This window comes from Sciurus carolinensis, chromosome 4 (assembly GCF_902686445.1).
Source record: "Sciurus carolinensis chromosome 4, mSciCar1.2, whole genome shotgun sequence".
Taxonomy (NCBI): Eukaryota; Metazoa; Chordata; class Mammalia; order Rodentia; family Sciuridae; genus Sciurus; species Sciurus carolinensis.
This window is the reverse complement of record NC_062216.1, coordinates 54,184,220-54,200,934: the sequence shown is the minus strand read 5'-3', so window position 1 is coordinate 54,200,934 and position 16,715 is coordinate 54,184,220. Positions and strand designations below refer to the sequence as shown.

At 38.1% G+C, this 16,715-nt stretch overlaps 1 protein-coding gene and 1 non-coding gene across 13 annotated transcripts in view; one reads left to right on the top strand and one right to left on the bottom strand.

The window, feature by feature from the left end:
- Window positions 1–16,715, top strand: part of Tacc1 (transforming acidic coiled-coil containing protein 1) — a 111,092-nt gene that overhangs the window by 80,799 nt on the left and 13,578 nt on the right. For 4 of the 12 annotated variants that reach the window (XM_047548232.1, XM_047548224.1, XM_047548226.1 and 1 more), the window contains 5 exons: window positions 181–1,288; window positions 3,731–3,766; window positions 5,028–5,088; window positions 7,178–7,385; window positions 10,659–10,711. In XM_047548232.1, coding sequence (XP_047404188.1) covers window positions 489–1,288; window positions 3,731–3,766; window positions 5,028–5,088; window positions 7,178–7,385; window positions 10,659–10,711 — 1,158 coding nt within the window. In that variant the 5' untranslated portion in view covers window positions 181–488. The remainder of the gene's footprint in view (window positions 1–180; window positions 1,289–3,730; window positions 3,767–5,027; window positions 5,089–7,177; window positions 7,386–10,658; window positions 10,712–16,715) is intronic. The other 8 variants (XM_047548230.1, XM_047548229.1, XM_047548228.1 and 5 more) reach the window with 5 other exon arrangements.
- Window positions 11,926–12,032, bottom strand: LOC124984063 (U6 spliceosomal RNA). Its single transcript, XR_007108536.1, has one exon. It is a non-coding gene; the product is annotated as a U6 spliceosomal RNA (small nuclear RNA).

The following is a 16,715-nucleotide window of genomic DNA, read 5'->3' as shown; positions in this document are numbered from 1 at the left end:
TTATTTTAGAGTGTAGTTTCTTTTTAGGCAGTACTGTCATCTTTGCTGAACTTTAAAAGAGAGATACTTAATAAAAGCAAAGAGGGAAGAACTTGCCATTTGTCTGTGTGAATTCAAGTAGTACAGACTATTTACCAATGCCAGAATGATGTTTAATAGATGACTTTTGTTTTGTTTTAGAATCACAAGAAACTGATGAACACCTGGTAGCAGAAGTGGTTAGAAAATGTTCATCTGAGACTGGTTTTAGATCTTCAGAAAATGAGGAGTCACAGCTGGCCATTGATTCTCACTCAGTCAAGGATGTCAAAGAAGAACCTCAACATGATATTAGCAAGATTTCAGTAGTGAGGCCATTTTCAATAGAAACCAAGAATTTCACAGAAATCTCAGCATCTCTTGGAACAGAAGCAGCCCATGACTGTGTAACTGCAGTCTCAGGTGAGGCTCTGCCCTCCAGTGCTCCAGAAGCCACCCAGGACAAGGCAATGACAGAAGGCAGCATGGGGGTTATGCTTGATGCTTCTGCAGAGACCGATCTGAAAGCTGAAAGCTCTTGTCCAGAGCCTGTGGTCAGCAGAAGCAGGCTGAGAAAGCCCAAACCTATCTCCCTAAGGAAGAAAATAATTGGGGGAGCATTCTCTGAAACGGAAACTGTCGCGGAGGGCACACTTCTCACCAAGGCACCATTCGGTCCTGATGAACTGGATAAGAACACACAGCTTTCTTTGCTAGGAGGTGCTGGAAGCCAGAAATCTCTCCCTGACATTAATGAAACTTCAGGCACTCTCAGTAGTGACACCAGTGACTCCAGGATTGAGCTACAGGAGGAGTCAAGGAACTCATCTCTCAAACTTGAGTTTGATTTCACAGAAGATGTGGAGAATGTAGAGGCCAGGAAAGCCCTTCCAAGGAAACTTGGCAGGAAACCCGGTAACAGAATGACTCCCAAGATACCAAAAGCTGGCATCAGTAAGCCAGTAGGTGTAGAACAGCCTGCAGACCCAACAGCCAGAGACACCCCTCTCTCCCAGCCGTCTTCTAAGCTAGACATTAGTCAGTGGGATCACCCCAGTTTTAATCCCTTTGGGAGCCACTCCATTCTACAGAACTCCCCACCCCTCTCCTCTAAGGGCTCCTACCACTTTGACCCAGATAACTTTGATGAATCAGCGGATCCCTTTAAATCAACTACGGCTTTAACAAACAGTGACTTTTGTTCCACCACTGGTAATCATGTTAATGACATCTTAGAGTCACCCAAGAAGGCAAAGTCGCGTTTAATAACGTGAGTGACAGTGGGTGCTGGGTGTTGTGTTCTGTGTATCTCTGAGTTTGGCAGCCAGCTGCTTTTGGTTTTGGTGAACTGCATTTATCTTTGAGGTGCAGTGGGGCAGACACAAAGCTTATAACTTTATGCTGCAATCTTTCCTATATTGCCTAACTCCTGTGTGGAATCAGAAACTCTAGAGATTTCCTTTGTAGATTTCTGCCTTATTTCTGAATCCTCAGCTTATTTGGCTAAGTTCCCCTCATACTTTTTTTAGGTTTAAATCAGGTAGAGGTTTGATGGTTTTCAGAAATCCTTGCTGGGAAAAATTCCAAGCCTACAAATACCTGTCTAGTGTCAGTTACATGCAAAATGGGTCTTGTGGAAGTCTTTTAAATAGAAAGCAAAAGCAGAAACTTATTTTTGTTTTTTGGAAAACTACCACAAAAAGTTGGTGAGAATTCTTGTCTCCATGTATGGTTTCTGGTTCACTAGAAAAAGGCAGATATCTGATAAGAATATTTTAAATTATCAGTTAAATCTGATTAAATTAATCTTTTGTTGTGTGCTCCCCTCCTCATTTCTCCTGGGATACTTGGATGAACTTTTGCAAGTCTTTGGAGTCCCTGGAGTGATCCCTCAGGTGATATTCCATGTCAAGCTTCAGTTTAACTTTGTTATGGGATTACCTTATCACAGTAGTTAAATTGAATAGATGACAGTCTAGCCTTGTGTGACCCTGTGGCATTTCATTAAAAGTTAAAGAAGGACTAACAAAATGGAGGATGAAATGTGAAAAGGGAGTATGAGAAGTACCATATTGTAGTTCTTACGCGATAAGTTGCAGAAATGTTTTTCAGTATTACTCTGACTAATAGGAAATACACCAGGTGGTGAATTATACTGGAAAGGAAAATATATCCAGAGATTGAAAGAGCACAGATATCCATTTCAAGACCAAGGAGGTTGAGGAATATAGTTCTTCAGCAGCCCCCCAGGATGTCTGAGGGGAATGAAATGTCATTAGTAGCTCTGGATCTGTTATCTGATTATGTATGAGCAGTTAAATGGTTGTTGAAAAACTTGGATGGGTGTCTATACAGTCCACTTTTGGTTAGGTACCTATGTGTAGATAGCACTTGGGGCATGTACTGGGCATGTTGCCACCCTGATACTTCCTCCTCTAAATATGAGAAGCTTCTGCATACCTAAGTGTGTAAGGAATCACTTGGGAGCCTTCTTTTCAGTTACATACTGAAGTGTGTATGTAGTCAGTGCACTCATGTTAATGAGATCGAATCTGGACCAAAGAAGGGAAATGCTATTGTATGCTTTATGTTCAGTACCAGGAAGCACCCTCTCTTGAGCTCTACCTTCCTTACCTGGTAGCATTTTCTTCCTATTCTGTTTTTATCAAATGAACTTCCCAATCTAATATACCTTTATATATATATATATACACACACACACATTACACACACACATACATATATATATGCCTTAAAAATTCTTGCACAATTAAAACTCCATTTTCTTTTCTTTCTTCTAGAAAACAGTGCTAGATTGCTTTTATAATGCTACAATTTTAGTTAGCAGAGCCCTTCTTTTGTACAAAAGACTGAAATATTACATTTGGTGGTAGCATCTAGTGGATAGTTTGGCATGACATTCAAAAAGATGTATAAGAGCTGGGAATGGCAGTGCACTCCTGCAATCCCAGCAACTCAGGAGGCTGAGGCAGAAGGATTGTGAGTTTAGAGCCAACCTCAGCAATTTAATGAGGTCCTAAGCAGCTTAATGAGACCCTGTCTCAAAATAAAACATAAAAAAGGGGGGCTAGGGATGTGGCTCAGTGGTTAAATACCCCAGGTTTGATCCCCAGTACCAAAAAAAAAAAAAAAAAAAAAAAAAAAAAATATATATATATATATATATATATAAAATTAACTTCTAGATTCCACTATAAAATGGAGAAACCAGAACATCAGTGGAATTTTGCTGACCAAATAAGATAAATTATGTGACATCATCTTAAGCTTCTTAGTGATACATGCCCACCCTATTGTAGCGATATCTGAATATCTTTTCAACTGTACTTTTGTTCATATATCACCTTTTATCTGGATGACTAGACAATTAAAACTAAATATGCCCAGTAGTGAAATATTGTTTTTAAAACATTTACACATATTTGGAAGTTTATTTCTCTTCTGTAAATTTGAGTAGGTGACATTTCTCAGTATGCCATTCTCTAACTCCATTAGAGATGAGGTATTGTTAATCCTTCACTCACCAGTGCTAACATTCATGAAGATGTCATTTTTAATTTGTATCTCACCTCATAGAAAGAACTGTGCAGCTTTTACATCTACCAGAATAAGATAAATATTCTAGTCTTCACATGATTTTTTTCTACATCTGTCTGTCTCTTTCCTGTCTCTAATTTTGTTGGTGCATCAGGACTACTGAGCAAGTGAAATTTCTCTGTTTTCTGTTGTAAGTACTTTTGCTGTTGTTTCTGTTTGGCCCTGGGACTGTTGGCAGTTTCCTCTCCCATCCCTGCCCAGACTATCTTTCCATAGCATGTTGGCTTCTGTTTTTGAGTTTGATCTTCTGATTATTATTATTTTGCATTTCATTTGCCCACTTCATGAGTCAGCTTAGCCTTGCAATTATACGTACCTAAAGGAGTGGAGATGCCCTACCCACCTTAGGTGCGAGAGCTTATGCCCCCTGCCTTGGCACACGTCATGTGGCGCTTTGAATACCAAGAGCTGGCTTGGCCTCAGGATCATCACAGCAGTGGTTTGAGAGACTGCTCTGCTATCTAATGTAAATAATTGAATTTTTTAATAAGAAAAGACTGCTGACTTGGAGCAAGTAATTAATTTTACTGATAAATTTTATTGAGTCACTTCAAGTTTGGTGGTAGCAGGTAGCACTTAGAGCATTAGGGAAAGAAGACCATTGTATTACTTTATGTACTTGTTTTTAATTTTTTTTCCACCAAAGAAAAGCAAGTTGTAAATAATTCTTCTATTGGTCAAAGTGGCATTTTTACTGAAAATTTTAAGTTCATTGAAATAGAGCAGAATCTGAATTAGTCCTGTGATCACAAATTATGTACTAGTCTAAAACTAACAGGTAGTTCGTTTTCCACAGTTCTGGACTTTGTATAGTAAGTACATGGTGTTCGTCTTCCACTTATTCCTTAATAAGACTGGTAACAATTAGTTAAAATACTTTTATACCTTGTTTACCACAGTTCTTTTCTGTAAGCACCTAGGTATAGGCTGGAGCTGTCTTAAGAGGCTTCTCTTGGCTTTTAGTGCAATAAAGAATTTTTAAAGAATCTCGTCCAGCGTGATGATTTTTCTGGTAAGCGTCAAAGCCAAGCGAGTAAAGACCAGAAGAACCAAATGTCTAGCTGCAAGGCTATCTCATCTAAAAGGATTTTGGTGGTATATAATTAAAGATGGTAGGGGTCAGAGTACTGGTACTTGACAACACATAGAAGTGAGTAAGGTGGTCTTTTCAGAGAAGGAACCCAACTGTCCTCCTTTGCTTACCCTGTCTCTTGGGAGAAGATTCAGAGGCAGCAAAGCTGTCTCTACATCTCTACCGCGCAGGTGTATGATTCATGTGATGCCGTATGCTTTGCTTCTATCTGCACACACTGCGCTCTGCTCCATCTCATACCTTGAAAGTTGGCATTGTGATTCCAAACTGTCCTGTTGGTGTTTTTTTCTCTTTCCAGGAGTGGCTGTAAGGTGAAGAAATACGAAACTCAGTCTCCTGCTTTGGATACTTGTTCTCAGGTAAGACTGTGCCTGTCAACAAATGTCTCTTAGACCTGTAGTCCCCTGACTACAGTTTGCTTCTCCTTGGGGAGGTTTATAGACATTTTCCAATGGGTCTTTGAGTACTCATCTTTAAGAAAACCAATTTTCAGATACTTAGTGTCCTAAAATCATCTGGGAAGTTCCCTAAAGACTAGGGAACTCTTTCACAATGACCCTTTTTTTTTACTTTTTAGAAAAAATTCTCATTCTAAATCCTAGAAAGGTGTTCACAACCAAGTGTTAAAACTTCCAGGGCACAAAAGGGAAGATTTGAAATATTGGTGTAGGTTCTCAGAAGGTAATTGACTTTACTAACTGAATAATAATTTTTTTAAGTCAGGTTGTTTTCCAGTTTATTGCTTTCAATAAGATAGGAGGTTCTGAGTTGTCAGCTGATAGATCATTAAAACTAAGTACTGATGATAGAATCTTTGGCACATAACTTGGGAAAGCATTCAGAGATCTGAAAGACATTTCTATTATAAAACTTTTCTTTCACTTCATGTATCTATTTATGTAAATAAGTTGATTATCGATTATTAAAGTGGAAACCAAGAACAAAATTGGTGCTGATGCTTATTTAATCTTAGTAATAAATAATATCCATCCATGACTATATGAAGTAATTGGGAAACAAAATCAGGTTTATCTGATTGTAGTGGGATCCTTTTTTTAACCTTTATTTCAGCATAACTATAATTACAGAAATGTATTCATATTGGTTAACAGAATCAATTTAAGTTTAACTCATCCTATACAATTTGAACCAGAAACTTAATGTGTAGCTTAAAATATTAAGAAAGAGGTGGAGGGATTGCAACGTGAGTTATTTTGTTCTTCATCTATTACAAATGTATGAAAGGCCCTCTCTCAAATTTTACCAAAACAGGCAGCAAGAACAATGAGAAATTACTTTTGCTTTGCTCAAAACAAAAAAACCCCTTTTATTACATTATAAAAGTTTTTTTTAATTGGTGCTACACAATCTCCTTTTGTGTTTGACAGTACTTAACAAAAAATTGCATGATTTTAAAGATATATCATGCATTAGTTAGTACATTTTTTTTCTCCATAAGAAAAAATTTTAAACTAAGAGGCTTATGGTCAAAGGAAAAAAAATTTAAATTTTAACAGAGAAATAGAATAGAAGGAAACTTTAAAAGACTTTTAGTCATATAAGTATATTTCATTGGGATAGTTTTTTGATGGAAGTGGAATGGAAGTACAAATTCAGAAAGGAAAAAGAATAATATAAATTTATGACCACTAAAGAACTTGTTTGTGTAGATTTAAAATGGGTCACTGGGTATCAAATCACTAGAGTAAATTGCATTAGACAAGATCAATATTTAGAATATGCCAGATATTTCATCTTTTTTTTTTTTTTTTATTTTATTTTTTATTGTGAACAAATGGGATACATGTTCTTTCTCTGTTTGTACATAGAGTAAAGGCATACCATTTGTGTAATCATACGTTTACATAGGGTGATGTTGGTTGATTCATTCTGTTATTTTTTTTCCCCTTCCCCCCACCCCTCCCATCCCTCTTTTCCCTCTATACAGTCCTTCCTTCCCCCATTCTTGCCCCCCTCCCTAACCCTCACTCTAACCCTAAAACTAACCCCTCCCAGATATTTCATCTTTTGCAACTATTCAAAGATAACTTATCTTAAAGATATTTGTTATTAATTATTTAAATATACTTTTTGTGTTGAGAAGCTTTTAGATGAGACTTGAAAACAATGAGATTCATGGATTTTTAAATAATTGAGATATCTGAGCAAAAAATTTTGTGAAAACCATTGTTTTTAAATTTCTTGGAATGTTTGCTTATAAATTTGGGCTAGAAAAATTGAGATTTTTCAAACCTTGAACTCAGATTACAAAAGCTAGGTTCTAGAGAAAATAGTATTTCATGATGGAAAGACTCCACCTTCCTCTGCCTTGGTACCTGATTCTGCGATTAATTCCATTGTATTGTGGCCACTTGCTCCATTCCTGGAGTGTCACTTTCCCCCATTGTTTGCCTTCCTAATAGGTAGTCTCTTTGTTGCTTTTCCCAGGATGAAGGGGCAGTGATCTCCCAGATTTCAGACATTTCCAATAGGGATGGCCATGCTACCGATGAGGAGAAACTGGCATCCACATCATGTGGTCAGAAATCAACTGGGGCCGAGGTGAAAGGTGAGCCAGAGGAAGACGTGGAGTACTTTGAATGTTCCAATGTTCCTGTGTCTACCATAAATCATGCGTTTTCATCCTCAGAAGCAGGTATGGAAGCATATCTTCATCTTTCCTATCTATATAAGCATAGAAATGCCTAAAAGTAAGAGGTACCCTAGATAAGAGAATTGGGTCACTTGAGAGATGGATTTAGAATGCTGATCTACACTTTGCTTTATCTAGAAAAGAGACACAGGAAAGTGCTTTTTGAAGTACTAGGGACACTATTGCTTGAATTTCCTTATAACTTTGTATTAATGTTGGCCATATCTGAAAGCATGGTGGCCTATAAATATGTCATAATTCTTTGTAATTATTGTGCTCATTGTTTAACTTCCAGAAATAATAACAATTAGCATGTATAGTGCCTTTCCTTATGCAGGCCTTGTTCCAAGTTCTTTACATATACTGACTCCTTACTCCTCACTAACTGCTGCTCTTTTTATTATTCTTCAGAGAAACAAAGTGAGGCACGGAAGCTAACTTGACCAAGGTCACTTGGCTAGTGTAGGAGAGGAAGGGGATATTTTTTCCTTTCCCGTTGCAAGGTTCCTAGCTGAGATCTCTCTATAACAAAAGACAGACTAATGAGAAAAACATACAGATTTATTTTATCCAACTTTTACAGGGCACAAGAGCATTTCAAAATGAAGACCCAAAGATACAGGGAAGACTGTTTTTACAGATAGTTATACGAAAGTACAGTTAGAGGACAAAACAGTAGATCTGCAGAGAACTTATAACAGGGCCTATTTGTTGAGATTCCTCTCAGTGTCCCTGTCTTCAAGGATGAGAATGCTCTTTTCCTCTGAATATTGGGAGTACCTCTCTGGAACAAGGGTCTTATGACCAGTTATCAAGGGAAGATCAGAGAATTCTTTTACAGCCTGGATCAGGGGAGGAGGACAGACCTTCCTGCTTCCTCAAATGATGAGGTACCATATTTGGGGGGCAATGTGCTCTGAACACTGTCATTAGCAAATGGTAGAATTAATTGGAACCTAAGCAGTCTGTTTTTATGACCTTTAAACTGTAGTGCTAAAGTGTAGAATGATTATTTTCATTATACTAGGCTACTATAAGTTTGTTACAGGTGCAACAAATTGAAATTGACCAGTACCTTGTAAAATCCTCCCCAGTTTTCTAATGAAAAACCTTAACTAACTTGGACTGAAGCCGCTTCCTATAGGACTCTTCATGTCACTTTAGAATGAAGATCCTATTTTAGGTTCCATATAACATCTGTGACCTTAAACTTAACTTATAAAAAAGGTTTGGAAACATGTTCCTGACTATATTCAATATTATTAAAAACTTAGATTTTCTTAAGCAACACAGTTTAACTCTAGGCTTTTTTTTAGCGTTTAGAAAGTCATGCTCTGACATCTGCATCAAAGATAACAGAACAAAGAAAATGAACTTCAAGCAAATTATTCTCCTCAGCCACCTCCTAGCACACCAGGCCTTAGTTTTCCATCCATCTTACTCAGTTTACTATTAATATGACAGTTAACTGAGATAATCAGCTTATAAAGAGAAAAGTTTTATTTTGGCTTTTAGTGGTTTCAGTCCATGATCAGGTGGCCCATGGCTTTTAGGCTTGTGACTGGAGTTGCCCAAGCCCAGTGGTGGGAAGAATGTGATGGAGCACAACTGCTCACCTTATGGCCAGGAAGCAAAAGAGATAAGAAAGAGGGTGGAGTCCCACAGTCTCTTTTCAAGAGCACACCCCAGTGACCTAAGAACTTTCCACTAGGCCCCACTTCTTTAAGATTTTGCTGTCTTCCAACAGTACCATCCTAGGGACCAATCCTTTGGTGGACATTAAAGATCCAAGCTATAGCCCCTTGCATAACCCAAGTATACTGAGCATTGTTCCTGGTTTCTTTCTCTAAGGCCTTCTTCACCATTACCCCTTTTACCTTTTTCTCAAGGTTAATTCTTAGTACTTATACCCGTACTTGTTTCTTGTACATTTCTGAAGTATCTTTCTTTGACATTTCCTACAAAAATTCCACCTGTTCTTCCAGGTCTCTCTGAATGTTTCTTGGATCCCAGTATACCCTCTGCTCCTGCCATGTTTATTCTTACCTTCCAATTCCATAGCACCAGTTCTGTACACTCATTGTAGGAGGGTGGCTTTTATATCTGCCTTATTTGTCTCCATGTTAGGGATTGTTAGAGGTATGTACTTCACAAAAGTACACAGTAAATATTTGTTGAAATATATTTTTTCCTACTGGAGGAAATACCCTGAAGAGGAATTTCTATTAGATAATAGTGCAGTCCTCAAAATTGATAAATAGGCTATTTGGCTTTAGAAAGCGCAAAAGATTTAAACAAGCTGTTAAACTGTAACTTAGCTCTATCAAAGGAGCACACCAGAGCTGTGGTCATTGGAGACATAGCGGTGTTACAGGCTCTGATACTGAAATCTGAGACTGTTGGCTGGAGAGAGTCACCTTGGAGGTGTGTCTTGATGGATACATACATGGGTGTTCTTCTGGAAGCAAGAAACTCACAGTGATGGGCGGGAACCTTCTGTGTTGGTACAGCCTCACTAGCTTTCTGTGAGTACAGGGAAAATGGGAAAATGAGGTTTTAGTGAGGAATTTGGGCTTGAACTTACTGGTGTGGGGAGGCTTGGAAGGGTTTTTAGCAGGAAGAATGACTTAAAACATGTGTTTCAAATAACTATTGACCAAAATAATATTTAATTATTGCTACATAGAGGATTGTAGCTTTAAATTTTGGTATACTTTTCAGTATCACTAGATTTTCTTCAGTGAGGACATACTCTGTTTTGGTTTTTTATTTGTTTGTTTGATTTTATTACAATGTCACTTCTGGTGGTAGATGGAAAAATAGACTTCACAAAAGGTAACCATTTAGAGGGTGTAGAGAAGATAATAAACAGTTTTGCAGACTCAAAATTTAAAACTTCATATTTTATATGCTATATTAATTAGATTGAGAGTGAGTCCTTCTGAACTGGAATTTAAATTCACTTAGACTTGGTAATACAATAACACTCAGTGTTATAGTTTCCTCTTCCTGAAATAATACCATGGTTAGTACGACTCATTTGCTGAACTTTTCAGTGGTCACAAGGGGGCAGCCTTGATATTCTTTCTGTCTGACCGTTGACATTCTGTTTATGACTTTAACACTAAACAGACAGAACTCAACAGAATGCAAGTACTCCTTTTAAAGTCTCAAAACATTGTTGGTGTGTTTGTAGTCACTTTGGGCTTATACTGAAGTTCACGAGGAAGGAAAGGAACTTCTTGGAATAACTATAAAAATGACTTTCTGTTTTAGATGTAGAGAAAGAATCGTGCCAGAAGATGGAAAAAGATGGATCTGCTGTGCTTGTAAGTTTGCAAATTTGGATGGACGAGGTGGAACTCTGGTTTTCTTCAGTATTTGATTTGAAGCCCGTGTTAATTTGTTAAATTCTAGTCATTGTTAGGTAATGATGATGAAATTGTGTATTTCATATATACATATGACACATTTTCTTCACTCACGGAACTCATAGTTTATGCATAATGTTCTGTACAATAACCAGTAGCCTCATTTGACTGTTGAGTGTTTGAACTGTAGCTAGTCTGAATTGAGATGCCCTATATGTTTGAAATACAAACCATATTAAAAGACTTATTACCCTTCAAAATGGAATATCAAATGTCACAGTAACTTTTTATATTGACTACAGGGTAAGATGATATTTTGGATATATAGAGTTAACTAGACTGTATTATTAAAATTAGTTCCACCTTTTTCTTTTTATTTTTTGTTGTGGCTACTAGAAAATTAAAAGGTACAGGGCTGGGGATATAGCTCAGTTGGTAGAGTGCCTGCTTTGCAAGCACAAGGCCCTGGGTTCAATCCCCAGCACCGCAAAAAAAAAAAAAAAAAAAAAAAAAAAAAAGGTACATATGACTTCCAGTATATTTCTGTTGAAGTGTACTTATAGTAGATACAAAATGCAAACCAACAATACCCTGTGAAAATGTTGTAGCAAGAATGTGTTCCAGGGGCTGTGGGAGCCAGGACTGTCTGACTACATGGCAGGTGTTGAGATTGGGTGTGAACTAAAAAGCAAAAAAGTTTTTTTCAGTACTGGGAATCGAACCCAGGGGCCCTCTATTATTGAGCTACATCCCCAGGAGCTCCCATTTTCCTTTTTTTTTTTTTTTTGAGACAAGTTGGTTCAATAAAAAATAAATAAATAAATTTTTTAAAAAGAGAGAGGAAGCCAGGCACAGTGACGGCACACCTATAATCCCAGTGGCTCTGTAGGCTAATGCAGGAGAATCCAGAGTTCAAAGCCAGCCTCAGCAACAGTGAGGTGCTAATTAAGCGAGATCCTGTCTCTAAATAAAATACAAAATAGGGCTGGGGATACAGCTCAGTGGCCAAATGCCCCTGAGTTCAATCCCCAGTACCCACTTCCCACCCCACAGCTGGCAAAAAGGAGAGAGAGGAAGATCTAGGAATGGGGTTTAAAGCCAGAATGGTCCTCAGTTCACTAAGGTGCATTGTTTACATGAGACTGTTTCCCTGTCTGTGAACATCAAGAAGCAAAAATATGGAATGCTTCACGAATTTGCATGCCATATTTGCACAGGTGCCTTGCATATCTTCTCCATATTGTTCCAATTTTAGTATATGTGCTGCTGAAGCGAGTACTTTTTTTATTTTTTAAGTAGGGTTTCACTAAGTTGCCCAGACTCACCTCAAACTTGCTATCCTTTGATCTCAGCCTCCTGAGTAGCTGATGCCACCGCACCCAGTCACAAAAATCTTTTTTTATCTCTTTACTTGTAGTTTTAGATATATAAAAATAGTACAAAAAATTTCTATATCTTACCCATTTTCTTCAAATCCTTAACATTTTATACACAATACACTTATCAAAATCACTAATATAGTAACACAGTGCTATTAATTAATATATAAACCTTTCTCAGAATTTTTACAATTGTCCCACTGATGTCCTTATTCTGGTGCAGGCTTCAGCACGGGATCCCATTTTGCATTTAGCTATAATATACTTAGTCTCCTTTCATCTGTGACAGTTCCTCAGTCTTTGTCTCTAATGGCCTTGACAGTTTTGAAGAGTTCTGTTCTGTTAATTGTAAAGTACATCTTTCAGTTTGGGTTCCTTCGATGCTTTTTCATGACTAAATTCATTTTATTTGTCTTTGGCACAGATTCAGCAGAAATAATGATGTAGATGTCAGTGTGTCCCCTTTTTTTTGGTAGAGTTAATTTGATCACTTGATTAAGGTAATGTTCGCCAGTTTTCTCCATTTCAGTACATTCTAAAGGGGGAATAGCATTGGCCAGGCAGATAAGGCAAGAAAGTACATTACAGGTAGGAGAGTTGGCCTATGTAAAGTCAGAGATCAGGAAAAAGTATGAATTTTATAAGGAATTATGAATATTAATAATCTCATGTGACTGGAGGATACTGTGCATTTGGACAGCAAGAGGCAAGTAATCAGGGAATATAGATACACTACCAGGAGGTTTGGAATTTGGTAAAATTGGTAAATGTGTGCAATTTTAAGCAAGAAACATTGACTAGTCACAGTTTAGTAAATGCAATGGAGGCTGGAAGAGGGTTAGCAGGTAGAACTGTCGCTGCTTGGTGACATGACGTACATGGTGGCTGGGGTTGGGGTGGTAATGAGAGAAAATGAAGGCTGCTTGGTTGCTGCCCTGAGTATCCAGGTGGTCATTATTGCTGGATAATTACCCATAGGTCATTATTGCTGGATAAGGCCCAAAGGGACCTCGTAACATATGGCACCACTTTCCACCTAGTTGTCACAAACCTTGATGTCATTTTTTACTCCTTCCTCCCCCTTGCTCCCACAGTCAAGATATGTTGCTTTTATTTCCAGAACGTATCATAAATCCATCTTCTCTATCTCAGCCCATGGCTATTACTGGTCCCATTTTTATGATGGTGGCAGTTTTTAATCTGTCTTTCTGTTTCCAGGCTTAGTCTCTCATCCTTTGGCATAAGTCAGCATAATGTGTTTTAAACACAAAACTAAACGCTTTATTCCTTGCATAAAGCTCCCCATGGGCTTCCCCTATCTTAAGGATGTGTTCAGACTTATTATGGTCTGCATGATTCTCCACACTTGACACTCCCTGTGTGGAATTTTTTTTTTTTTTTAAAGTTCTGTGACCTACCTCTTTGAGCCATTTCCCTGTTCTCCCTGATTCCCTATAAGATTATAAGTATGGGATGGGGGGCACTGTGACTATATTATTGGCTGCTACACCCCAGGACCCACCACCATAAATATTGCTAGATGTAGGAATCAGTAAAATAGAAGGAGGAGCAGAATTGTAGAGTTAATTTTTAGATATGCGCCTTTAAGTTATCCATGTGACCATTTTCTCAGTCCTTATATCTTTTAGGCAGTTATGGATATAGAACATGAGCTCAAGAAAAGTCTGGGTTGACTTTAATAATTCTGAAGGACCATAGGACACAGGTAATAATTGATGCTGTGGAGCAAATGAATTTGAGATTGAAACACTTTACTTTGATCCACAGTAAAAATACATTTCAATACTTGACCCGAACATGTCATGGCACATGCATTTGTATATTTATAAAACAAATTACACAGTTATTTGCCACTCTTCATGTGATTTGCTTTGATATTTCCTATTGTCTTCTTTCTTTTTTTTAAGTGTAGATTTTTGGTGCCACTAAATTGCTTTCATGATTCACTGTTGTGCCTTGATCCCTAGTATTTTCCTATATAATAGAGAATGAACCTTCTAACCTCTTATGGGTGGGTGGAGGAGGAACCTGTAGAAGCGAGGATAGAAAGTCAAAAGGAAGAACATACTCACAACATGTGGGAAATCAGAAAGCATTGTCCCCTCAGTAGGGTTTCACACCTTAGTGACATTTGTTTCTAGACAAAATAACTTTCCCCCAGAAACTTATGTGATCCTCAGCTTTCTGGAGAATGAGGTCATCTGATCCCAGTGCAGCCTCTCAAGGGCTAAAGCCTCAGTTGGCTCATCTGTGAAAGAAAAACTCCACACCCTACTACCAAAGCAACCTGATTGTACAACTTGGGGAACTGGTTCCTTTTGAAATTTTACAAATACAATAGCAAAACTTCCTAATATTTTTGGTGTGTAAAAATAGTGAAAGGATGATTGAAGAGGGGTGTGTTGAGTGGAACAAAGCATTGGTCTGCATGACTGCAGATTTTTGCGGTTCTTGAAACAAACTGTTTAAACTTCCTAATTCTCAACTTATTCATCTGTAAAATGAGTAGCATATATCTGTATGAGGAGAAAAGGAGGTGATAACATGGAATATTCAAGCTATAACAAGCTAGGCTACTCTAAGGTAGAGAATGTTGATAGGCAACCAAAGGAGAGGGTGCAGGGGAGGAGTAAAAAAGAAGAGTAAAGAATACTTGTCTTTAGAGCCTGCTGGTGAAGGACATAGATGATATATCTGCTGTGACCTCCTAAAAATAACCATACTTGAACTTGCTGACAAATTAATTTCTACTTCTTTAAAATGTTGAATTAACATTGTATAATAAATTGTCACTCTAAAGGTTGGGGAAGTAGCTCAGTGGTAGAACATTTGCCTAGCATACATAAGGTGCCTGGGGTTGATCCCCAGCTTCGCAAAAAAAAAAAAAAAAAAACCAAAAAGAACAATTTCAGTCTTCAAAACAATTAATAAAGAAATCTGTGTAGTCTAGTATGTAGTTTAAGCCTCTGTGATGCTTTGAAGTACTTTCCTGTTGCAATCTTGTGCCTAGTGGTAGTGGTGGCTGGGACAAAATAAAGCTAGAGTACAGTAAGTGGTCAAGATTAAGTCTCATCTTGCTTTTCAGCTGTTAGTCTGCAGCACTTCATTTAGGAGTTGGCAGTGTTGTTTCTGTTTTTAAGAAGTTTTAAAGTTATTAAAGTTTGAGTTTATATGGTTTTCTAAGTATGTCTTTGTTAGATTAGTGGTGGGAGCTGGTACTGTTCTGAGGACTCAAGAACAAATGATGGAATGAGCACAGTCAGCAGCACAATGCAGACAGATCAGTGGTGTTGATTCTCCCACTGCAGGGACATCAGCTAAGGGAATTACTTTGTGGCATCTGTGTTCACTGTAGATTTGCAACCAAGATGCCATTCAGCTCTATTATCCTTAGACAGTTATTTTTTGGCCCTCAATTGTGAATGCCCTGAGGATCCAGGAAAAGGACCAGGGAACATGAAATCAGACCCCTTTGGGAGGATGACTGATTAATTCAGTCATCTTTATTAAGTTTTTATTTAGATCTGGTTGTGATAACTCACCCCTTTAATCCTGGCTACTTGAAAGACCAAGTCAGGAGGATCAAAAGTTTGAGGCCAACCTAGGTGCTTAGAGAGCCCCTTTCTCTAAATATAAAATGGATAGGTGATACAACTCAGTGGTAGGAGTGCTTGCCTAGCTAGTGCAAGGCCCAGGGTTTGGTCCCTAGTACTTCAATTAAAACAAAACAAAACAAAGAATTAAATTCTAGCCCAATTCTAAAAGAGATTGTCTGGTCAATATTTTCAGGGAAGGTACTGAGTATTGAACCCAGGGGCACTTTACCACTGAGCAACATCCCTAGTACTTTTTATATTTTGAGACAGGTCTAAGTTGCTTAGGGCCTTACTAAATTGGTGAGGCTGGCTTTTGAGTTTTTGATCCTCCTGCCTCAGACTTCCCAACCATTGGGCTTATAGGTGTGCACCTCCACACCCACCTGGCTAATTCTTTGTGATAGTTAATTTGGTAGATTTTCTACCCTGTTTGATAAACAATATAAAGGACTAAGGGATGGGCATGGGGGCACACACCTATAATCTCAGCTACTGGGGAGGCTAAGGCAGTAGGATCACAAGTTTGAGGCCAATCTGGGCAATTTAATAAGACTCTGTCTTAAAGTTCAAAAAGTATTAGGGATGTCCTCAGTGGTAGAGTGCTTTCCAAGCATTTGTGAGGTCCCCAGTACTATAAAATAAAACATACAAACAAAGAAAGGACTCAGGAATTCAAAAGTTTTAGTCCTAGGAGACTGGGAATGGTAACTGACATAGGTCACAGCATAAATTCTTTCCCTGATCACTTCTTAAGAACTGCTGCATTTTGAGAGGTGAGGTTTATGGCTTGTGGCCAGGAGAGAGCTGGCAGGCTGCAGAGCTACTACCCTGAATACAGTGACCATCTTCTCAGGTCTGATCTTCTACGTCCAACTAAGAATGCTGCCTCTTCCAGACATATTTGTTAGCATTAAGTTGACGTGAGCAAGCTGACTGAACTCATTTATCCCCTCCACAAATGAATGA